The 23,726-nt window shown below is 37.8% G+C and overlaps 3 protein-coding genes across 3 annotated transcripts; all 3 read right to left on the bottom strand.

Annotated features, from left to right (window-relative positions):
* Positions 1–3,098: 3,098 nt before the first annotated feature.
* LOC128701415 (cuticle protein 19-like) lies at positions 3,099–3,674 on the bottom strand. The gene is made up of 2 exons (XM_053795123.2): positions 3,577–3,674; positions 3,099–3,415 (listed from the first exon to the last, which is right to left on the bottom strand). Exons 1-2 carry the CDS (start codon positions 3,643–3,645, stop codon positions 3,167–3,169), a joined length of 318 nt encoding a protein of 105 aa, XP_053651098.2. The 5' UTR covers positions 3,646–3,674; the 3' UTR covers positions 3,099–3,166.
* Positions 3,675–9,865: 6,191 nt separating this feature from the next.
* Positions 9,866–10,453, bottom strand: LOC138852084 (cuticle protein 19-like). The gene is made up of 2 exons (XM_070081725.1): positions 10,356–10,453; positions 9,866–10,193 (listed from the first exon to the last, which is right to left on the bottom strand). The coding sequence occupies exons 1-2, from the start codon at positions 10,422–10,424 to the stop codon at positions 9,945–9,947; spliced, it is 318 nt and encodes a 105-aa protein (XP_069937826.1). The 5' UTR covers positions 10,425–10,453; the 3' UTR covers positions 9,866–9,944.
* Positions 10,454–19,512: 9,059 nt separating this feature from the next.
* On the bottom strand, positions 19,513–20,104 carry LOC128701458 (cuticle protein 19-like). The gene is made up of 2 exons (XM_053795160.2): positions 20,007–20,104; positions 19,513–19,840 (listed from the first exon to the last, which is right to left on the bottom strand). The coding sequence occupies exons 1-2, from the start codon at positions 20,073–20,075 to the stop codon at positions 19,592–19,594; spliced, it is 318 nt and encodes a 105-aa protein (XP_053651135.2). The 5' UTR covers positions 20,076–20,104; the 3' UTR covers positions 19,513–19,591.
* Positions 20,105–23,726: the final 3,622 nt, after the last annotated feature.

The raw sequence follows: 23,726 nt of genomic DNA, 5'->3' as shown, positions 1-23,726 counted from the left end.
TGGTTGTGCTCACCTAGTTGTGGTTACAGGGGTCTAGTCACAGCTCCTGGCTCCGCCTCTTCACTGGCTGCTACTAGGGCACTCTTCCTGCCTCGTGAGCTTTATCATACCTCTTCTTTATGCTGCTTATGGTGTTCACAGTTAAGTAATAGAGGCGTGTGTGCGGGATGGGGGTCGAGTGCGAGTGCTTCCCTGAGTATGTCAGTTCAATTCTTTAACCAGAGGTTTGGTAAGATGGATAAGGAAGAAGGATGGATAAAGATGGAATGTGGAGGAGGGGAAGGTGGGGGGTTTAGGAGAGGGGGAAGGGAAGGTGGGGGTTAAGGAGAGAGGGAAGGGAAGGTGGGGGTCAAGGAGAGGGGGAGGGGAAGGGGTTTGAGGAGAGGAGGAGGAGAAGGTGGGGTTGAGGAGAGGAAGGTGGGGTTGAAGAGAGAAGGAGGGGAGGTGGGGGTCGAGGAGAGGAGGAGGGGTAGGTGGGGATTGATGTGAGGGGGAGGGGAAGTTGGGGGGTTGAGGAGAGGAAGAGGAGAAGGTGGGGGGTTGAGGGGAGGGAGTTGGGAAGGTGGGGGTCGAGGAGAGGAGGAGGGGAAGGGAGGGTTGAAGAGAGGGGGAGGGGTAGGGGTAGGTGGGGGGTCGAGGAGAGGAGGAGGGGAAGGGAGAGTTGAAGAGAGGGGGGTAATAAGGGTAAGTTTGGACACCCACTTTGTAGTATATCGTATTTACAATGAACTTTTTCAGAAATTCAATAAAACTTTTAACAATGACAGAATCATTGTTGTAAATATTTGACGATGTTGGTTCCAATGTTATCAATAAATAATTTGCAAACATTTTAATATTTTAATCAGCTGGAAATTGTAAATAGTTATCGAAGGCTCATCATTAGTGTTTAATTGAAGTGAACATTATGGGAAGTCATGTTGGAAAAGTTCAGAAGTTCATTATCAACTTGAAAAACTTAGAATTTATTGTACGAATAACTAAAACAAACTTCACATTCCAATGTCATGTATTTTTAAATAGAAAGTTGTTAGCGGCATCACAGAATAATTGTGGTGATGTCTCCGGGTAAATGTAACAAAATACAGCTTCGAGCCTTGAAATTATTCTGTTTATCATGTTTGTTTACGTAAACGAGATGAATGTTAATCCTCTCGATAATTTACACCAACTTAGACAAGGTAATATAACCACAGGTCTGCCACGTTAACTGTTTCACCTCCTCATTTTCCTCCTCAGATCAGACTAATAAATGTATTTTATCTTTTTTTTTCTATATATGGAAAATTGTGGGACCTATAGCCTCGAAGAAGTGGATAAAAGGCCTCAAGGAAAAATAATTGAATTTCTTCCTGAAGCCATTTGAATATTCCACTTTCCCTAAGAGTCCATCTTTTTTTATATGCTTAAAATTATATGCTTAAAATTATATGCTTAAAATTTTATATGCTTAAATTTTCGTTTGTTTTGATTAATTTATTGTGCAAAATTCTAAATTTTAATTTCAAATTAACTTTTTTCATAGAGTGAGAATGTTACCATGAACTCTAACAGCAGCATAAAGACAACAGCTTTTTCAGGAAAGTTTTCAGATGCTAATGATATGCGATCATTACCATTTGATAAAAGACAGCACAATAAGTGTCAGGGGCCCAAGACTGTTCAACTGCTTCCAAACATACATAAGGGAGATTACCAATTGATCCCTGACTGTCTCCAAGAAGGCACTGGACAGGCACCTGAAGTTAGTACCTGTGGTTCGTACGTCGGGTTGCGTGCGGCCAATAGTAACAGCCTCGTTGATCAGGCCCTGATGCAACATGAGGCATGGTCACAGACCGGGCCGCGGGGACGTTGACCCCCGAAACCCTCTCCAGGTACACTGCATAACAGAGAGTCTTGAAAGATTCCCATCCAGCAGCCATGATAACTTTTTGTGAAGCAGTCATGGACTGTTGGATTAGCTCTCGTAAGACCACCTAAAAACGAGTTCGTTCCTCATTTCTCCACTGAATTCTTACATTCGTTTTATTTATTATTATTATTATTAAAGATTCGCCGGTATTCTCCCGGCCCGGGCCTTTTCCAAGTGGTGGCCCGGCCTTGGATCCCTCTTTAGGGAGTATCTGAGACCTAAGTCTCCCATGGGAGGAGGCACAACTACCTCCTCATCTTTGGGACTAACTGTCCACAGACCTAGCCACAAGCTAGGCCTCTCTGGTCTGCCATCCCCGCCCCATGAGGCCATATATATATATATATATATATATATATATATATATATATATATATATATATATATATATATACATACATATATATATATATATATATATATATATATATATATAAGATTATTAAATAATCATCTTTTATTAACTTCAAGTCAAAAAAATATCCTCGAGAAACGCAGTTTCCTACCTATACTGTAGTATAAAAAAAAAAAACACTATGGGAAAAAATCGTGCTCTAGGGCGTTCCACATCCCATCATTGTTCTGTCATCAGATATTTAAGTAAATACCAGTCATCATGAAGTTGATAGTGTGTGTCATCACTAAGGAATTAATTAGTGAGAGTTATGAAGTCTTGTGAACAACGATGATTCCAGGATTCGTATTGACAACTCACACAATTACAGTGATATTTATATACATTCAGGAAGTATCGTAAGCCATATGTAACTTATCAAAATATAATATCCCATCTTTTACTTGATTCCTGAAAAGAATTTTCTTTACTGAACCTTTAAAACGAACTGAGTCACAGAAATTTGTGATAAAAACAATTATAAATCTAGAGGTATGCATCATTCGTTTACACATAGATAGTTTACATACTTTTCTATCTTAAAGATTAGTGTATTCTGGTTATTTTATGGTACTACAAATTGTCTTTCAAATTAACGAAGTACTTTACAGACTCTTTAAACAATTAGTCTCCAAATATAATTAAATACTATCAAGAAGTCTTATTTTTATTGCTGCTGTTGGAGTGACAAATTTTATTCTTTCAAATATCTTCCGTCTTTCGTAATATGAATTTATTGCACTTCATGCTTTTTAAATATCAGGAATAGTAAATTACATTTCACTGTTGCACATTTATTTACATAGCTTTCTTGAATAAGTTGTAATATATAACATAATATCAAAGTCACAGTTCAATTAACCATACACAGGAGCTGCAGTGTAGGTCTGGTGTGTTGGGTGCTGGGCCTGGCCCTGGTAAGTCACTTCAGCCACGAAACCAGAGTCACCATTAACAGTGTAGACTACATTTTCAACACGACCATCGGGAAGAAGCACGTGATAAGAGCCATGGGTGTTGTCGCCGTCACGAGACTCTTGTTGACCGTAGTCGTTACCTGACTGGTCGTCTTTGACGGTCCAGTTGAAGTCGTACCGAGCAGGAGCCTTAAAAAAGAAGTGTTATGTTTTCTGTGCTGGATATTGTTTTCTTGGAAATAGCCAGGATAATGACATAAATTATTATCATGCTGATGTTAAGCTTTTTTTTTTTTAAATATAGCTTCTAAAATATATAGAAAATCTTGTCCAATTTGAACGATAATTACCTGAGGACCAGGAACGCCGTATGTTGGGGTAGGTGACGTATAGGTGGGATGAGACTGAGGGTGGGACATCGTCCCTGCTACAAAAAGTGCCACTAAAACAACCTGCCAAAGTTCGTAATTTTAAATAAAAAATCCTTTTCATTATATTAAGAACTTTTAGAGAAATTTATATTAATGAAAAAGACGACGAGTTTAAAAATTAGACAGCAAAATTGCAAGTATTATTGCCAGAAAAATCGCCAGCACCTCATATTATTTTATTCTTTGTCACTGTAAGAGATGTGAGCTTAATAATACTCTGTAGACTGAAATATTAATGCGTTACACATGGGTACAGTAAATATAACACTATCACTATACCTTGATAAACATGTTTAGTGACTAAGTGGGATGAGACTGATGCTTCGGCATGAATCCAGTGACTTATATACCAGGAGCCTCACTCCAAGTACATGACGTCACAACCTTGACAGTTACTTGTGTCGTCCCCAATACAATTATATTTTAACTCTGCTGCATTTTCTTAGAATAACAAAATAATAAATAACAAAAGTAATAATTAAAATAATATTGTAATTTTTCTTATTTTTATTAATATCGAATATAGAGCTTCGAAAAAGCAACTTTAATATTATGCATTATCATAAGTTTAGGGATATATTTATTGTTATAACTAGAAATGGTTATAAATATGACCATAATTTTTAAAGGGGTGGATCGGTAAGCCAGCAGAAGGCCTCGGTCAGATGACCAAAAACTCTAAAGGCAGGTCATCATCTGACTAAGACCCGCGTCAGGAAACACTTGTCCTGTTTTCTGACGAACCTTACCTATCCTAATCTAATTATTCTTATATCAGCTTCACATTATAGTTCCAAATGGTTCCTGGCATTGCTAGTATTTTCACTGTTACAATATGTTCATGCTTTAATATCTTCTCTCAGTTTTTTTCTATTTGAGTTTTCATAAAATACCTAAAGGAATATGATCCACATTCGCGATTTTTAAGTATAACTGTATAAGCAAATAATATATTTCATGCTTTAGTAGTATGAATAATTGGTCCATGGATTTTATACATATTCTGAGAGGAAATATTGGAATATTTTTAGTGTCTTGAACAAGTTACAAAAAATATGAGAAGAGAGTTACTAAAAATATGTCTCAGCTTTACAATAAACTATCACGATATAATAATCAAGAACTAAGCTCTCACTCAACCCAGAAGACGCGCTTTTTGTCATTCATTCAGAAACGGAGTTCTCTTTATGTACTCTGATTGGGATCCAGACTTACTTTATCTTCCTTTACTCAATACATATATTTCAACCTCATAATTGAAACTTTTGTATTATTCTGATCAAATTTTGTCTCCTATTTCCCAAGTGCAAAATAACCCTTTTATATTTAGCATTATCAATCTGTGTTCAAAAAAAAGTGTAATACATTTTTTTCCATTTTTTTATACTGCCTAACGCAAATAAAAGTCCAGGAACCTATGGGCATACGACCTGATTAGTCTAAAGGCATATATACTTTTAAAGCAGAAAAAGAAACCACTCTAGGACCAGTTTGCACCTTCATATTAAATGTGGAGACACCTATACAAATATATATATATATATATATATATATATATATATATATATATATATATATATATATATATATATTATTTATTATTATTATTATCACACTGGCCGATTCCCACCAAGGCAGGGTGGCCCGAAAAAGAAAAACTTTCACCATCATTCACTCCATCACTGTCTTGCCAGAAGGGTGCTTTACACTACAGTTTTTAAACTGCAACATTAACACCCCTCCTTCAGAGTGCAAGCACTGTACTTCCCATCTCCAGGACTCAACTCCGGCCTGCCGGTTTCCCTGAACCCCTTCATAAATGTTACTTTGCTCACACTCCAACAGCATGTCAAGTATTTAAAAACCATTTGTCTCCATTCACTCCTAACAAACACGCTCACGCATGCCTGCTGGAAGTCCAAGCCCTTCGCACACGAAATCTCCTTTACCCCCTCCATCCAACCTTTCCTAGGACGACCCCTACCCCGCCTTCCTTTCACTACAGACTGATACACTTTTGAAGTTATTCTGCTTCGCTCCATTCTCTCTACATGTCCGAACCACCTCAACAACCTTTCCTCAGCCCTCTGGACAACAGTTTTGGTAATCCCGCACCTCCTCCTAACTTCCAAACTACGAATTCTCTACATTATATTCACACCACACATTGCCCTCAGACATGACATCTCCACTGCCTCCTGCCTTCTCCTCGCTGCACCATTCATCACCCATGCTTCTTCACACCCATATAAGAGAGTTGGTAAAACTATACTCTCATACATTCCCCTCTTTGCCTCCAAGGACAAAGTTCTTTGTCTCCACAGACTCCTAAGTGCACCACTCACCCTTTTCCCCTCATCAATTCTATGATTCACCTCATCTTCCATAGACCTATCCGCTGACACATCCACTCCCAAATATCTGTATACATTCACCTCCTCCATACTCTCTCCCTCCAATCTGATATCTAATCTTTCATCACCTAATCTTTTTATTATCCTAATAACCTTACTCTTTCCTGTATTCACTTTTAATTTTCTTCTTTTGCATACCCTACCAAATTCATCCACCAATCTCTGCAACTTCTCCTCAGAATCTCCCAAGAGCACAGTGTCATCAGCAAAGAGCAACTGTGACAACTCCCACTTTATGTGTGATTCTTTATCTTTTAACTCCACGCCTCTTGCCAAGACCCTCGCATTTACTTCTCTTACAACCCCATCTATAAATATATTAAACAACCACGGTGACATCACACATCCTTGTCTAAGGCCTACTTTTACTGGGAAATAATTTCCCTCTTTCCTACATACTCTAACTTGAGCCTCACTATCCTCGTAAAAACTCTTCACTGCTTTCAGTAACCTACCTCCTACACCATACACCTGCAACATCTGCCACATTGCCCCCCTATCCACCCTGTCATACGCCTTTTCCAAATCCATAAATGCCACAAAGACCTCTTTAGCCTTATCTAAATAAATACTGTTCACTTATGTGTTTCACTGTAAACACCTGGTCGACACACCCCCTACCTTTCCTAAAGCCTCCTTGTTCATCTGCTATCCTATTCTCCGTCTTACTCTTAATTCTTTCATTAATAACTCTACCATACACTTTACCAGGTATACTCAACAGACTTATTCCCCTATAATATTTGCACTCTCTTTTATCCCCTTTGCCTTTATACAAAGGAACTATGCATGCTCTCTGCCAATCCCTAGGTACCTTACCCTCTTCCATACATTTATTAAATAATTGCACCAACCACTCCAAAACTATATCCCCACCTGCTTTTAACATTTCTATCTTTATCCCATCAATCCCGGCTGCCTTACCCCCTTTCATTTTACCTACTGCCTCACGAACTTCCCCCACACTCACAACTGGCTCTTCCTCACTCCTACAAGATGTTATTCCTCCTTGCCCTATACACGAAATCACAGCTTCCCTATCTTCATGAACGTTCAACAATTCCTCGAAGTATTCCCTCCATCTTCCCAATACCTCTAACTCTCCATTTAATAACTCTCCTCTCCTATTTTTAACTGACAAATCCAGTTTTTTCTCTAGGCTTCCTTAACTTGTTAATCTCACTCCAAAAATTTTTTCTTTTTTTCAACAAAATTTGTTGATAACATCCTACCCACTCTCTCATTTGCTCTCTTTTTACATTGCTTCATCACTCTCTTAATCTCTCTCTTTTTCTCCATATACTCTTCCCTCCTTGCATCACTTCTATTTTGTAAAAACTTGTCATATGCTAACTTTTTCTCCCTTACTACTCTCTTTACATAATCATTCCACCAATCGCTCCTCTTCCCTCCCGCACTCACCTTCCTGTAACCACAAACTTCTGCTGAACACTCCAACACTACATTTTTAAACCTTTCCCATACCTCTTCGACCCCATTGCCTATGCTCTCATTAGCCCATCTATCCTCCAATAGCTGTTTATATCTTACCCTAACTGCCTCCTCTTTTAGTTTATAAACCTTCACCTCTCTCTTCCCTGATGCTTCTATTCTCCTTGTATCCCATATATATATATTTAACAAGTCGGCATGCTCTCCCACCGAGGCAGGGTGACCCAAAAAGAAAGAAAATCTCCAAAAAGAAAATACTTTCATCATTCAACACTTTCACCTCACTCACATATAATCACTGTTTTCACAAAGGTGCCCAGAAATACAACAGTTTAGAAGCATAAAAGTATAAAAATACACAACATATCCCTCCAAACTTCCAATATCCCAAACCCCTCCTTTAGAGAGCAGGCATTGTACTTCCCATTTCCAGGACTCAAGTCCGGCTATATAAAAATAACCAGTTTCCCTGAATCTCTTCACTAAATATTACCCTGCTCACACTCCAACAGCTCGTCAGGTCCCAAATACCATTCGTCTCCATTCACTCCTATCGAACACGCTCACGCACGCCTACTGGAAGTCCAAGCCCTTGGCCCACAAAACCTCCCTTACCCCTTCCTTCCAACCTTTTCGAGGACGACCCCTACCCCGCCTTCCTTTCCCTACAGATTTATACGCTCTCCATGTCATTCTACTTTGATCCATTCTCTCTAAATGACCAAACCACCTCAACAAACCCTCTTCAGCTCTCTGACTAATACTTTTATTAACTCCACACCTTCTCCTAATTTCCACACTCCGAATTTTCTGCATAATATTTACACCACACATTGCCCTTAGACAGGACATCTCCACTGCCTCCAACCGTCTCCTCGCTGCAGCATTTACAACCCAAGCTTCACACCCATATAAGAATGTAGGTACTACTATACTTTATACATTCCCTTCTTTGTCTCCATAACGTTTTTTGTCTCCATATATACCTCAATGCACCTCTTGCCTTTTTTCCTTCATCAATTCTATGATTAACCTCATCCTTCATAAATCCATCCGCTGACATCAACTCCCAAATATCTGAAAACATTCACTTCTTCCATACTCCTTCTCCCCAATTTGATATCCAATTTTTCTTTATCCAGATCATTTGATACCCTCATCACCTTACTCTTTTCTATGTTCACTTTCAACTTTCTACCTTTACAACATACAACCTACTCTACTACATATCAAAATCCCTCACCTTTACTTATTTACATTAGCTCACTAGCACACTGCTGCTAGTGAGTAAAACACTATCATTTATAAATAGGGAGGCTCCATGACAGCCCCCCCTTTCTGCAGGCTGTACGAGTACTCTCCCGAAACACTGCACACTAGGGCCTTGCATGAGAGCACTTAAACCAATAAAATAACCTTCGGTATAAATTTACAAAAAAAAAAGAATAAAAAAAAAAACTCACCTACTTACACCAACGCCTAAGCATGGCGACTTCTCGTACTGACAAACACACACCTCTCCTGCTCCTGTCCTGTCCTGGCTACTATTCAGGTCTAGTATGCATGCGATTTCAGAACAAATCCCGGCAACTGATATTATATATGGATCGTTTTTTATAAAATATTCTCTACAATACACTATGTAATAATACCTAAAAGTATGATACAGAAAGTGAACCATCAAGATTTAGCGATACACACTATTGTTTTCCAATAGTTATTTTCAAAGGCATTTAAAACATTTATTTAATTGATGGAAAATTTGAAGAAAATATTTTGGATTTCATATTAAGTTCATAGGTTAATTAATGCTAATGCTAAAGATTAAGTTTTTAAATTACATTATTTTGGTCTCAGTAAATATAACATTTAAAAAGAAGTTTAGTTTTCATATTTTGTATTATACGTATCTGGACTGGTTTCTTATTATCTTTTACCTGATTAATGAATACGTTTAACATTAATTAGCAACGGAAAAATAAGAGAAATATTTTCTTTACTGAAATATTGGAAAGAAACTGAAAGTGTTAAAAAATTATAAATTGAGAGGTATCCATGACTCGTTGTTTACACATTGATTATTTAGATACTTTTCTTACTTTATGGTACTACTGATTGTTTTCAGATTAATGAAGTACCTTTTGATCTCTTTAAACAATTATTCTCCAAACAAATAAATGTCAAGAAGTGTCACTTTCATGACTGCTGTGATTACAATATTTTTACTGTAGTATAATAAAGAAGTATATAGCTTATTGACAAAGTTGATATCTTCCGTCAATTGTAAAATGAATTTTTGGCACACTTCATATATTTTTAAATATCAGGAAAAGTAAAATATATTTCATTGATGCATATTTATTTACATAACTTTCATGAATAAGTTGTAATATGTAATATAATATCAATGTCACTGTTCATTTAACCATAGACAGGAACTGGAGTGTAGGTCTGGTGTGTTGGGTGCTGGGCCTGGCCCTGGTAAGTCACTTCAGCCACGTAGCCAGAGTCACCGTTAACAGTGTAGACTACAGTTTCAACACGACCATCGGGAAGAAGCACGTGATAAGAGCCATGGGTGTTGTCGCCGTCACGAGACTCTTGTTGACCGTAGTCGTTACCAGACTGGTCATCTTTGACGGTCCAATTGAAATCGTACCGAGCAGGAGCCTGAAAAAAGAAGAAAGAAGTGTTATGTTTTCTGTGCTGAATATTGTTTTCTTGGAAATAGCCAGGATCATGACATCTTATTATCATGCTCATCTTAAGCTTTTTTTAAAATATAGCTTCAAAAATATATAGAAAATCTTGTCCAATTTGGACGATATTTACCTGAGGACCAGGAACGCCGTATGTTGGGGTAGGTGACGTATAGGTGGGATGAGACTGAGGGTGGGACATCGTCCCTGCTACAAAAAGTGCCACTAAAACAACCTGCCAAAGTTCGTAATTATATGTAAGAAAATCCTTTTCATTATATTAGGAACTTTTAGAGAAATTTATATTGAAAAAGACGACGAGTTTAAAAATTAGACAGCAAAATTCCAAATGTTATTGCCAGAAAAATCTCCAGCACCTCATGTTATTTTATTCTTTGTCACTGTAAGAGATGTGAGCTTAATAATACTCTGTAGACTGAAATATTAATACGTTACACATGGGTACAGTAAATATAACACTATCACTATACCTTGAGAAACATGTTTAGTGACTAAGTGGGATGAGACTGATGCTTCGGCATGAATCCAGTGACTTATATACCAGGAGCCTCACTCCTAGTTCATGACGTCACAACCTTGACAGTTACTTGTCTCGTACCCAATACAATTATATTTTAACTCTGCTGCATTTTCTTAGAATAACAAAATAATAAATAACAAAAGTAATAATTAAAATAATATTGTAATTTTTCTTATTAATTTTATTAATATCGAATACAGAGCTTTGAAAAAGTAACTTTAATATTATGCATTATCATAAGTTTAGGGATATATTTATTCTTATAACCAGAAATGGCTATAAATATGACCATAATTTTTAAAGGGGTGGATCGGTAAACCAGCGGAAGGCCTCGGTCAGATGACCAAAAACTCTAAAGGCGGGTCATCATCTGACTAAGATCCGCGTCAGGAAACACTTGTCCTGTTTTCTGACAAACCTTACCTAACCTAATCTAATTATTCTTATATCAGGTTCACATATCAGTATCATCTGTGCTTTTAGTAATATCTTTGATGACATTAATCTTCAGAGTAAATCGGAAATATCACATGAGCTTTATTTTTTATTTTTTTCCACAAGTATATGGAATATAGAAAAGGTTGTTTAACTATTTATATTAAATTTATATACACAATGTTAAGTCTATATATTCTGACTGAAACATGAAAGTGATAACTCCTCTTATCCTGAAAAACAAAACATTCTGTTGTGAATATGGTCATTTTAAATCCTAAGAGATACACCAAATCTGCATACACGAATCACTTCCCATGCAAGTAAAAAAACTTACACAGTATACGGCGCCCAAAACTGTTCAACAACCTCCATCACAAATAAAGGTGAATAATAACAGAACTGGACAGATACCTATAGTTAGTGCCCGATCAACCAGGTTATGGTTCGTATATCGGACTGTGTGTGGCCAGCAGTAACAACCTTCTTAATCAGGCCCTGATCCACCTAGTGGACTGGTAGGTGAGCGGGCCATAGGGGTGTTGACAACCAGAACCTCCAGGTAGTTTCCAGGTGGCAAATGGTGAGAAGTAAGGAACGGTCGCTTGTTTCTGCAGTATAGTTCCAAATGGTTCCTGGCATTGCTAGTATTTTCACTGTTACAATATGTTCATGCTTTAATATCTTCTCTCAGTTTTTTTCTATTTGAGTTTTCATATATACCCAAAGGAATATGATCCACATTCGTGATTTTTAAGTATAACTGTATAAGCAAATAATATATTTCATACTTTAGTAGTATGAGTAATTGGTCCATGGATTTTATACATATTCTGAGAGGAAATATTGGAATATTTTTAGTGTCTTGAACAAGTTACAAAAAATATGAGAAGAGAGTTACTAAAAATATGTCTCAGCTTTACAATAAACTATCACGATATAATAATGAAGAACTAAGCTCTCACCCAACCCAGAAGACGCGCTTTTTAGTCATTCATTCAGAAACGGAGTTCTCTTTATATACTCTGATTGGGATCCAGACTTACTTTATCTTCCTTAACTCAATACATATATTTTAACCTCATAATTGAAACTTTTGTATTATTCTAATCAAATTTTGTCTCCTATTTCCCAAGTGCAAAATAACTCTTTTAGATTTAGTGTTCCCAATCTGTGTTCAAAAAAACCTGTAGTATATTTTTTTCCATTTTTTTTACTGCCTAACGTAAATAAAAGTCCTGGATCCTATGGGTATACGACCTGATTAGTCTAAAGGCATTTATACTTTTAAAACAGAAAAAGAAACCACTCTAAGACCAGTTTGCACCTTCATATTAAATGTAGAGACAATACTAAATTTATTACAAGGACAAAAAACTCACCTATACAAACATATATATATATATATATATATATATATATATATATATGTTTACAGGTGTTTACAGTGAAACATATAAGTGAACAGTATTTAGATAAGGCTAAAGAGGTCTTTGTGGCATTTATGGATTTGGAAAAGGTGTATGACAGGGTGGATAGGGGGGCAATGTGGCAGATGTTGCAAGTGTATGGTGTAGGAGGTAGGTTACTGAAAGCAGTGAAGAGTTTTTACGAGGATAGTGAGGCTCAAGTTAGAGTATGTAGAAAAGAGGGAAATTTTTTCCCAGTAAAAGTAGGCCTTAGACAAGGATGTGTGATGTCACCGTGGTTGTTTAATATATTTATAGATGGGGTTGTAAGAGAAGTAAATGCGAGGGTCTTGGCAAGAGGCGTGGAGTTAAAAGATAAAGAATCACACACAGGGTGGGAGTTGTCACAGCTGCTCTTTGCTGATGACACTGTGCTCTTGGGAGATTCTGAAGAGAAGCTGCAGAGATTGGTGGATGAATTTGGTAGGGTGTGCAAAAGAAGAAAATTAAAGGTGAATACAGGAAAGAGTAAGGTTATGAGGATAACAAAAAGATTAGGTGATGAAAGATTGAATATCAGATTGGAGGGAGAGAGTATGGAGGAGGTGAACGTATTCAGATATTTGGGAGTGGACGTGTCAGCGGATGGGTCTATGAAAGATGAGGTGAATCATAGAATTGATGAGGGAAAAAGAGTGAGTGGTGCACTTAGGAGTCTGTGGAGACAGAGAACTTTGTCCTTGGAGGCAAAGAGGGGAATGTATGAGAGTATAGTTTTACCAACGCTCTTATATGGGTGTGAAGCATGGGTGATGAATGTTGCAGCGAGGAGAAGGCTGGAGGCAGTGGAGATGTCATGTCTGAGGGCAATGTGTGGTGTGAATATAATGCAGAGAATTCATAGTTTGGAAGTTAGGAGGAGGTGCGGGATTACCAAAACTGTTGTCCAGAGGGCTGAGGAAGGGTTGTTGAGGTGGTTCGGACATGTAGAGAGAATGGAGCGAAACAGAATAACTTCAAGAGTGTATCAGTCTGTAGTGGAAGGAAGGCGGGGTAGGGGTCGGCCTAGGAAGGGTTGGAGGGAGGGGGTAAAGGAGGTTTTGTGTGCGAGGGGCTTGGACTTCCAGCAGGCATGCGTGAGCGTGTTTGATAGGAGTGAATGGAGACAAATGGTTTTTAATACTTGACGTGCTGTTGGAGTGTGAGCAAAGTAACATTTATGAAGGGATTCAGGGAAACCGGCAGGCCGGACTTGAGTCCTGGAGATGGGAAGTACAGTGCCTGCACTCTGAAGGAGGGGTGTTAATGTTGCAGTTTAAAAACTGTAGTGTAAAGCACCCTTCTGGCAAGACAGTGATGGAGTGAATGATGGTGAAAGTTTTTCTTTTTCGGGCCACCCTGCCTTGGTGGGAATCGGCCAGTGTGATAATAAAATAAAAATATATATATATATATTTATATATATATATCTACATATATATATATATTTATATTTATATTTATATTTACATTTATATATATATATTTATATATATATATATATATATATATATATATATATATATGAGAAGAATCATTGAATTGATGAGGGGAAAAGGATGAGTGGTGCACTTAGGAGTCTGTGAAAGGAAAGAACTTTGCCCGTGGAAGCAAAGAGGGGAATGTATGAGAGTATAGTTGTACCAACACTCCTGAATGGGTGTGTAGCATGGGTGGTGAATGTTGCAACGAGAAGAATGCTGTAAGCAGTAGAGGTGTCATGTCTGAGGGAAATGTGTGGTGTGAATATAATGGAGAAAATTCGTAGTTTGGAAATTAGGAGGTCAGGGATTACCAAAACTTATCCAGAGGGCTGAGGATGGGTTGTTGATGTGGTTCGGCCATGTATGGAACAAAACAAAATGACTTCGAGAGTGTATAAATCTGTAGTGGAGGGAAGGAGGGGTAGGGGTCGGCCTAAGAAGGGTTGGAGTTAGGGGGTAAAGGAGGTTTAGTGTGCGAGGGGCTTGGACTTTGAGCAAGCGTGCATAAGCGTATTTGATAAGAGCGAATGGAGACAAAAGGTTTTTAATACTTGACGTGATGTTGGAGTGTGAGCAAAGTAACATTTGTGAAGGGATTCAGGGAAACCGGCAGGCCGGACTTGAGTCCTGAAGGAGTGGTGGTAATGTTGCAGTATTATAACTGTAGTGTAAAGCACCCTTCTGGCAAGACAGTGATGGAGTGAACGATGAAAGTTTTCCTTTCTCGGGCCACCCTGCCTTGGTGGTAATCGGCCGATGTATTAATAAAAAAAATGTATAATATATATATATATATATATATATATATATATATATATATATATATATATATATATATATATTTTTATTTTTTTATTATCACACCGGCCGATTCCCACCAAGGCAGGGTGGCCCGAAAAAGAAAAACTTTCACCATCATTCACTCCATCACTGTCTTGCCAGAAGGGTGCTTTACACTACAGTTTCCAAACTGCAACATTAACACCCCTCCTTCAGAGTGCAGGCACTGTACTTCCCATCTCCAGGACTCAAGTCCGGCCTGCCGGTTTCCCTGAATCCCTTCATAAATGTTACTTTGCTCACACTCCAACAGCACGTCAAGTATTAAAAACCATTTGTCTCCATTCACTCCTATCAAACACGCTCACGCATGCCTGCTGGAAGTCCAAGCCCCTCGCACACAAAACCTCCTTTACCCCCTCCCTCCAACCCTTCCTAGGCCGACCCCTACCCCGCCTTCCTTCCACTACAGACTGATACACTCTTGAAGTCATTCTGTTTCGCTCCATTCTCTCTACATGTCCGAACCACCTCAACAACCCTTCCTCAGCCCTCTGGACAACAGTTTTGGTAATCCCGCACCTCCTCCTAACTTCCAAACTACGAATTCTCTGCATTATATTCACACCACACATTGCCCTCAGACATGACATCTCCACTGCCTCCAGCCTTCTCCTCGCTGCAACATTCATCACCCACGCTTCACACCCATATAAGAGAGTTGGTAAAACTATACTCTCATACATTCCCCTCTTTGCCTCCAAGGACAAAGTTCTTTGTCTCCACAGACTCCTAAGTGCACCACTCACTCTTTTTCCCTCATCAATTCTATGATTCACCTCATCTTTCATAGACCCATCCGCTGACACGTCCACTCCCAAATATCTGAATACGTTCACCTCCTCCATACTCTCTCCCTCCAATCTGATATTCAATCTTTCATCACCTAATCTTTTTGTTATCCTCATAACCTTACTCTTTCCTGTATTCACCTTTAATTTTCTTCTTTTGCACACCCTACCAAATTCATCCACCAATCTCTGCAACTTCTCTTCAGAATCTCCCAAGAGCACAGTGTCATCAGCAAAGAGCAGCTGTGACAACTCCCACTTTGTGTGTGATTCTTTATCTTTTAACTCCACGCCTCTTGCCAAGACCCTCGCATTTACTTCTCTTACAACCCCATCTATAAATATATTAAACAACCACGGTGACATCACACATCCTTGTCTAAGGCCTACTTTTACTGGGAAAAAATTTCCCTCTTTCCTACATACTCTAACTTGAGCCTCACTATCCTCGTAAAAACTCTTCACTGCTTTCAGTAACCTACCTCCTACACCATACACTTGCAACATCTGCCACATTGCCCCCCTATCCACCCTGTCATACGCCTTTTCCAAATCCATAAATGCCACAAAGACCTCTTTAGCCTTATCTAAATACTGTTCACTTATATGTTTCACTGTAAACACCTGGTCCACACACCCCCTACCTTTCCTAAAGCCTCCTTGTTCATCTGCTATCCTATTCTCCGTCTTACTCTTAATTCTTTCAATTATAACTCTACCATACACTTTACCAGGTACACTCAACAGACTTATCCCCCTATAATTTTTGCACTCTCTTTTATCCCCTTTGCCTTTATACAAAGGAACTATGCATGCTCTCTGCCAATCCCTAGGTACCTTACCCTCTTCCATACATTTATTAAATAATTGCACCAACCACTCCAAAACTATATCCCCACCTGCTTTTAACATTTCTATCTTTATCCCATCAATCCCGGCTGCCTTACCCCCTTTCATTTTACCTACTGCCTCACGAACTTCCCCCACACTCACAACTGGCTCTTCCTCACTCCTACAAGATGTTATTCCTCCTTGCCCTATACACGAAATCACAGCTTCCCTATCTTCATCAACATTTAACAATTCCTCAAAATATTCCTTCCATCTTCCCAATACCTCTAACTCTCCATTTAATAACTCTCCTCTCCTATTTTTAACTGACAAATCCATTTGTTCTCTAGGCTTTCTTAACTTGTTAATCTCACTCCAAAACTTTTTCTTATTTTCAACAAAATTTGTTGATAACATCTCACCCACTCTCTCATTTGCTCTCTTTTTACATTGCTTCACCACTCTCTTAACTTCTCTCTTTTTCTCCATATACTCTTCCCTCCTTGCATCACTTCTACTTTGTAAAAACTTCTCATATGCTAACTTTTTCTCCCTTACTACTCTCTTTACATCATCATTCCACCAATCGCTCCTCTTCCCTCCTGCACCCACTTTCCTGTAACCACAAACTTCTGCTGAACACTCTAACACTACATTTTTAAACCTACCCCATACCTCTTCGACCCCATTGCCTATGCTCTCATTAGCCCATCTATCCTCCAATAGCTGTTTATATCTTACCCTAACTGCCTCCTCTTTTAGTTTATAAACCTTCACCTCTCTCTTCCCTGAACCCAAAAAGAAGGAAAATCTCCAATAAGAAAATACTTTCATCATTCAACACTTTCTCCTCACCCACACATAAGGAATGTTTTTGCAAAGGTGCCCAGAAATACAACAGTTTAGATGCATATAAGTATAAAGATACACAACATATCCCTCCAAACTTCCAATATCCCAAACCCCTCCTTTAGAGAGCAGGCATTGTACTTCCAATTTCCAGGACTCAAGTCCGGCTATATGAAAAATAACCAGTTTCCCTGAATCCCTTCACTAATTATTACCCTGCTCACACTCCAACAGCTCGTCAGGTCCCAAATACCATTCCTCTCCATTCACTCCTATCGAACACGCTCACGCACGCCTACTGGAAGTCCAAGCCCCTGGCCCACAAAACCTCCCTTACCCCTTCCTTCCAACCTTTTCGAGGACGACCCCTACCCCGCCTTCCTTCCCCTACAGATTTATACGCTCTCCATGTCATTCTACTTTGATCCATTCTCTCTAAATGACCAAACCACCTCAACAAACCCTCTTCAGCTCTCTGACTAATACTTTTATTAACTTCACACCTTCTCCTAATTTCCACACTCCGAATTCTCTGCATAATATTTACACCACACATTGCCCTTAGACAGGACATCTCCACTGCCCCCAACCGCCTCCTCGCTGCAGCATTTACAACCCAAGCTTCACACCCATATAAGAATGTAGGTACTACTATTTTTTCATACATTCCCTTCTTTGTCTCCATAACGTTTTTTGTCTCCACATATAGGTCAATGCACCATTTGCCTTTTTTCCTTCATCAATTCTATGATTAACCTCATCCTCCATAAATCCATCCGCTGACACATCAACTCCCAAATATCTGAAAACATTCACTTCTTCCATACTCCTTCTCCCCAATTTGATATCCAATTTTTCATTATCTAGATCATTTGATACCCTCATCACCTTACTCTTTTCTATGTTCACTTTCAACTTTCTATCTTTACAACATACAACCTACTCTACTACATATCAAAATCCCTCACCTTTACTTATTTACATTAGCTCACTAGCACACTGCTGCTAGTGAGTAAAACACTATCATTTATAAATAGGGAGGCTCCATGACAGCCCCCCCTTTCTGCAGGCTGTACGAGTACTCTCCCGAAACACTGCACACTAGGGCCTTACATGAGAGCACTTAAACCAATAAAATAACCTTCGGTATAAATTTACAAAAAAAAAAAAAAACAATAAAAAAAAACTCACCTACTTACACCAACGCCTAAGCATGGCGACTTCTCGTACTGACAAGCACACACCTCTCCTGCTCCTGTCCTGTCCTGGCTACTATTCAGATCTAGTATGCATGCGATTTCAGAACAAATCCCGGCAACTGATATTATATATGGATCGTTTTTTTTAAAATATTCTCTACAATACACTATGTAATAATACCTAAAAGTATGATACAGAAAGTGAACCATCAAGATTTAGCGATACACACTATTGTTTTCCAATAGTTATTTTCAAAGCCATTTAAAACATTTATTTAATTGATGGAAAATTTGAAGAAAATATTTTGGATTTCATATTAAGTTCATAGGTTAATTAATGCTAATGCTAAAGATTACGTTTTTAAATTACATTATTTTGGTCTCAGTAAATATAACATTTAAAAAGAAGTTTAGTTTTCATATTTTGTATTATACGTATCTGGACTGGTTTCTTATTATCTTTTCCCTGATTAATGAATACGTTTAACATTAATTAGCAATGGAAAAATAAGAGAAATCTTTTCTTTACTGAAATATTTTGGACAGAAACTGAAAGTGTTAAAAAATTATAAATTGAGAGGTATCCATGACTCGTTGTTTACACATTGATAATTTAGATACTTTTCTTACTTTATGGTACTACTGATTGTTTTCAGATTAATGAAGTACCTTTTGATCTCTAAACAATTATTCTTCAAATAAATAAATGCCAAGAAGTGTCACTTTCATGACTGCTGTGATTACAATATTTTTACTGTAGTATAATAAAGAAGTATATAACTTATTGACAAAGTTGATATCTTCCGTCAATTGTAAAATGAATTTTTTGGCACACTTCATATATTTTTAAATATCAGGAAAAGTAAAATATATTTCATTGATGCATATTTATTTACATAACTTTCATGAATAAGTTGTAATATGTAATATAATATCAATGTCACTGTTCATTTAACCATAGACAGGAACTGGAGTGTAGGTCTGGTGTGTTGGGTGCTGGGCCTGGCCCTGGTAAGTCACTTCAGCCACGTAGCCAGAGTCACCGTTAACAGTGTAGACTACAGTTTCAACACGACCATCGGGAAGAAGCACGTGATAAGAGCCATGGGTGTTGTCGCCGTCACGAGACTCTTGTTGACCGTAGTCGTTACCAGACTGGTCATCTTTGACGGTCCAATTGAAATCGTACCGAGCAGGAGCCTGAAAAAAGAAGAAAGAAGTGTTATGTTTTCTGTGCTGAATATTGTTTTCTTGGAAATAGCCAGGATCATGACATCTTATTATCATGCTCATCTTAAGCTTTTTTTTTTTTAAATATAGCTTCAAAAATATATAGAAAATCTTGTCCAATTTGGACGATATTTACCTGAGGACCAGGAACGCCGTATGTTGGGGTAGGTGACGTATAGGTGGGATGAGACTGAGGGTGGGACATCGTCCCTGCTACAAAAAGTGCCACTAAAACAACCTGCCAAAGTTCGTAATTTTATATAAGAAAATCCTTTTCATTATATTAAGAACTTTTAGAGAAATTTATATTAATGAAAAAGACGACGAGTTTAAAAATTAGACAGCAAAATTGCAAGTGTTATTGCCAGAAAAATCTCCAGCACCTCATGTTATTTTATTCTTTGTCACTGTAAGAGATGTAAGCTTAATAATACTCTGTAGACTGAAATATTAATACGTTACACATGGGTACAGTAAATATAACACTATCACTATACCTTGAGAAACATGTTTAGTGACTAAGTGGGATGAGACTGATGCTTCGGCATGAATCCAGTGACTTATATACCAGGAGCCTCACTCCAAGTTCATGACGTCACAACCTTGACAGTTACTTGTGTCGTCCCCAATACAATTATATTTTAACTCTGCTGCATTTTCTTAGAATAACAAAATAATAAATAACAAAAGTAATAATTAAAATAATATTGTAATTTTTCTTATTAATTTTATTAATATCGAATACAGAGCTTTGAAAAAGTAACTTTAATATTATGCATTATCATAAGTTTAGGGATATATTTATTCGTATAACCAGAAATGGTTATAAATGTGACCATAATTTTTAAAGGGGTGGATCGGTAAACCAGCGGAAGGCCTCAGTCAGATGACCAAAAAATCTAAAGGCGGGTCATCATCTGACTAAGATCCGTGTCAGGAAACACTTGTCCTGTTTTCTGACGAACCTTTCCTAACCTAATCTAATTATTCTTATATCAGGTTCACATATCAGTATCATCTGTGCTTTTAATAATATCTTTGATGATATTAATCTTCAGAGTAAATCGGAAATATCACATGAACTTTATTTTTTATTTTTTTCCACAAGTATATGGAATATAGAAAAGGTTGTTTAACTATTTATATTAAATTTATATACACGATGTTAAGTCTATATATTCTGACTGAAACATGAAAGTGATAATTCCTCTTATCCTGAAAAACAAAACATTCTGTTGTGAATAAGGTCATTTTAAATCCTAAGAGATACACCAAATCTGCATACACGAATCACTTCCCATGCAAGTAAAAAAACTTACACAGTATACGGCGCCCAAAACTGTTCAACAACCTCCATCACAAATAAAGGTGAATAATAACAGAACTGGACAGATACCTATAGTTAGTGCCCGATCAACCAGGTTATGGTTCGTATATCGGACTGTGTGTGGCCAGCAGTAACAACCTTCTTAATCAGGCCCTGATCCACCTAGTGGTCTGGTAGGTGACCGGGCCATAGGGGTGTTGACCACCAGAGCCTCCAGGTAGATTCCAGGTGGCAAAGGGTGAAAAGTAAGGAACGGTCGCTTGTTTCTGCATTATAGTTCCAAATGGTTCCTGGCATTGCTAGTATTTTCACTGTTACAATATGTTCATGCTTTAATATCTTCTCTCAGTTTTTTTCTATTTGAGTTTTCATATAAATACCCAAAGGAATATGATCCACATTCGTGATTTTTAAGTATAACTGTATAAGCAAATAATATATTTCATACTTTAGTAGTGTGAGTAATTGGTCCATGGATTTTATACATATTCTGAGAGGAAATATTGGAATATTTTTAGTGTCTTGAACAAGTTACAAAAAATATGAGAAGAGAGTTACTAAAAATATGTCTCAGCTTTACAATAAACTATCACGATATAATAATGAAGAACTAAGCTCTCACTCAACCCAGAAGACGCGCTTTTTGTCATTCATTCAGAAACGGAGTTCTCTTTATGTACTCTGATTGGGATCCAGACTTACTTTATCTTCCTTCACTCAATACATATATTTCAACCTCATAATTGAAACTTTTGTATTATTCTAATCAAATTTTGTCTCCTATTTCCCAAGTGCAAAATAACCCTTTTAGATTTATTGTTCCCAATCTGTGTTCAAAAAAACCTGTAGTATATTTTTTCCATTTTTTTTACTGCCTAACGTAAATAAAAGTCCTGGATCCTATGGGTATACGACCTGATTAGTCTAAAGGCATTTATACTTTTAAAACAGAAAAAGAAACCACTCTAGGACCAGTTTGCACCTTCATATTAAATGTAGAGACAATACTAAATTTATTACAAGGACACAAAAACTCACCTATACAAACATATATATATATATATATATATATATATATATATATATATATATATATATATATATATATATATATATATATATATATATATATGAGATGAATCATTGAATTGATGAGGGGAAAAGGATGAGTGGTGCACTTAGGAGTCTGTGAAAGGAAAGAACTTTGCTCCTGGAAGCAAAGAGGGGAATGTATGAGAGTATAGTTTTATCAACACTCTTGTATGGGTGTGAAGCATGGGTGGTGAATGTTGCAACGAGAAGAATGCTGTAAGCAGTAGAGGTGTCATGTCTGAGGGAAATGTGTGGTGTGAATATAATGCAGAAAATTCGTAGTTTGGAAATTAGGAGGTGTGGTATTACGAAAACTTATCCAGAGGGCTGAGGAGGGGTTGTTGAGGTGGTTCGGCCATGTATGGAACAAAACATAATGACTTCGAGAGTGTATAAATCTGTAGTGGAGGGAAGGCGGGGTAGGGGTCGGCCTAGGAAGGGTTGGAGGGAGGGGGTAAAGGAGGTTTAGTGTGCGAGGGGTTTGGACTTTGAGCAAGCGTGCATAAGCGTATTTGATAAGAGTGAATGGAGACAAAAGGTTTTTAATACTTGACGTGATGTTGGAGGGTGAGCAAAGTAACATTTATGAAGGGATTCAGGGAAACCGGCAGGCCGGACTTGAGTCCTGAAGGAGTGGTGGTAATGTTGCAGTATTATAACTGTAGTGTAAAGCACCCTTCTGGCAAGACAGTGATGGAGTGAACGATGAAAGTTTTTCTTTCTCGGGCCACCCTGCCTTGGTGGTAAAAAAAAATGTATAATATATATATATATATATATATATATATATATATATATATATATATATATATATATATATATATATATATATATATATAACAAGTCGGGCGTCTGCCACCGAGGCAGGGTGACCCAAAAAGAAAGAAAATCTCCAAAAAGAAAATACTTTCATCATTCAACACTTTCTCCTCACCCACACATAATGAATGTTTTTGCAAAGGTGCCCAGAAATACAACAGTTTAGATGCATATAAGTATAAAGATACACAACATATCCCTCCAAACTTCCAATATCCCAAACCCCTCCTTCAGAGTGCAGGCATTGTACTTCCCATTTCCAGGACTCAAGTCCGGCTATATAAAAAATAACCAGTTTCCCTGAATCCCTTCACTAAATATTACCCTGCTCACACTCCAACAGCTCGTCAGGTCCCAAATACCATTCGTCTCCATTCACTCCTATCGAACACACTCACGCACGCCTACTGGAAGTCCAAGCCCCTGGCCCACAAAACTTCCCTTACCCCTTCCTTCCAACCTTATCGAGGACGACCCCTACCCCGCCTTCCTTCCCCTACAGATTTATACGCTCTCCATGTCATTCTACTTTGATCCATTCTCTCTAAATGACCAAACCACCTCAACAAACCCTCTTCAGCTCTCTGACTAATACTTTTATTAACTCCACACCTTCTC

The sequence above is a fragment of the Cherax quadricarinatus genome, unplaced genomic scaffold (genome assembly GCF_038502225.1).
Source record: "Cherax quadricarinatus isolate ZL_2023a unplaced genomic scaffold, ASM3850222v1 Contig3820, whole genome shotgun sequence".
NCBI classification, from domain to species: domain Eukaryota; kingdom Metazoa; phylum Arthropoda; class Malacostraca; order Decapoda; family Parastacidae; genus Cherax; species Cherax quadricarinatus.
This window is presented reverse-complemented; position numbering and strand designations above follow the sequence as displayed.

Bases quoted from the DNA above. Each gene is read 5' to 3' on its own strand.
- LOC128701415 (XM_053795123.2), bottom strand. From the start codon at position 3,645: ATGTCCCACCCTCAGTCTCATCCCACCTATACGTCACCTACCCCAACA. The intron at 3,416-3,576 runs GTAATTATCGTT...TTCTTTTTTAAG, and splicing joins ACGGCGTTCCTGGTCCTCAG to GCTCCTGCTCGGTACGACTT.
- LOC138852084 (XM_070081725.1), bottom strand. From the start codon at position 10,424: ATGTCCCACCCTCAGTCTCATCCCACCTATACGTCACCTACCCCAACA. The intron at 10,194-10,355 runs GTAAATATCGTC...TTCTTTTTTCAG, and splicing joins ACGGCGTTCCTGGTCCTCAG to GCTCCTGCTCGGTACGATTT.
- LOC128701458 (XM_053795160.2), bottom strand. From the start codon at position 20,075: ATGTCCCACCCTCAGTCTCATCCCACCTATACGTCACCTACCCCAACA. The intron at 19,841-20,006 runs GTAAATATCGTC...TTCTTTTTTCAG, and splicing joins ACGGCGTTCCTGGTCCTCAG to GCTCCTGCTCGGTACGATTT.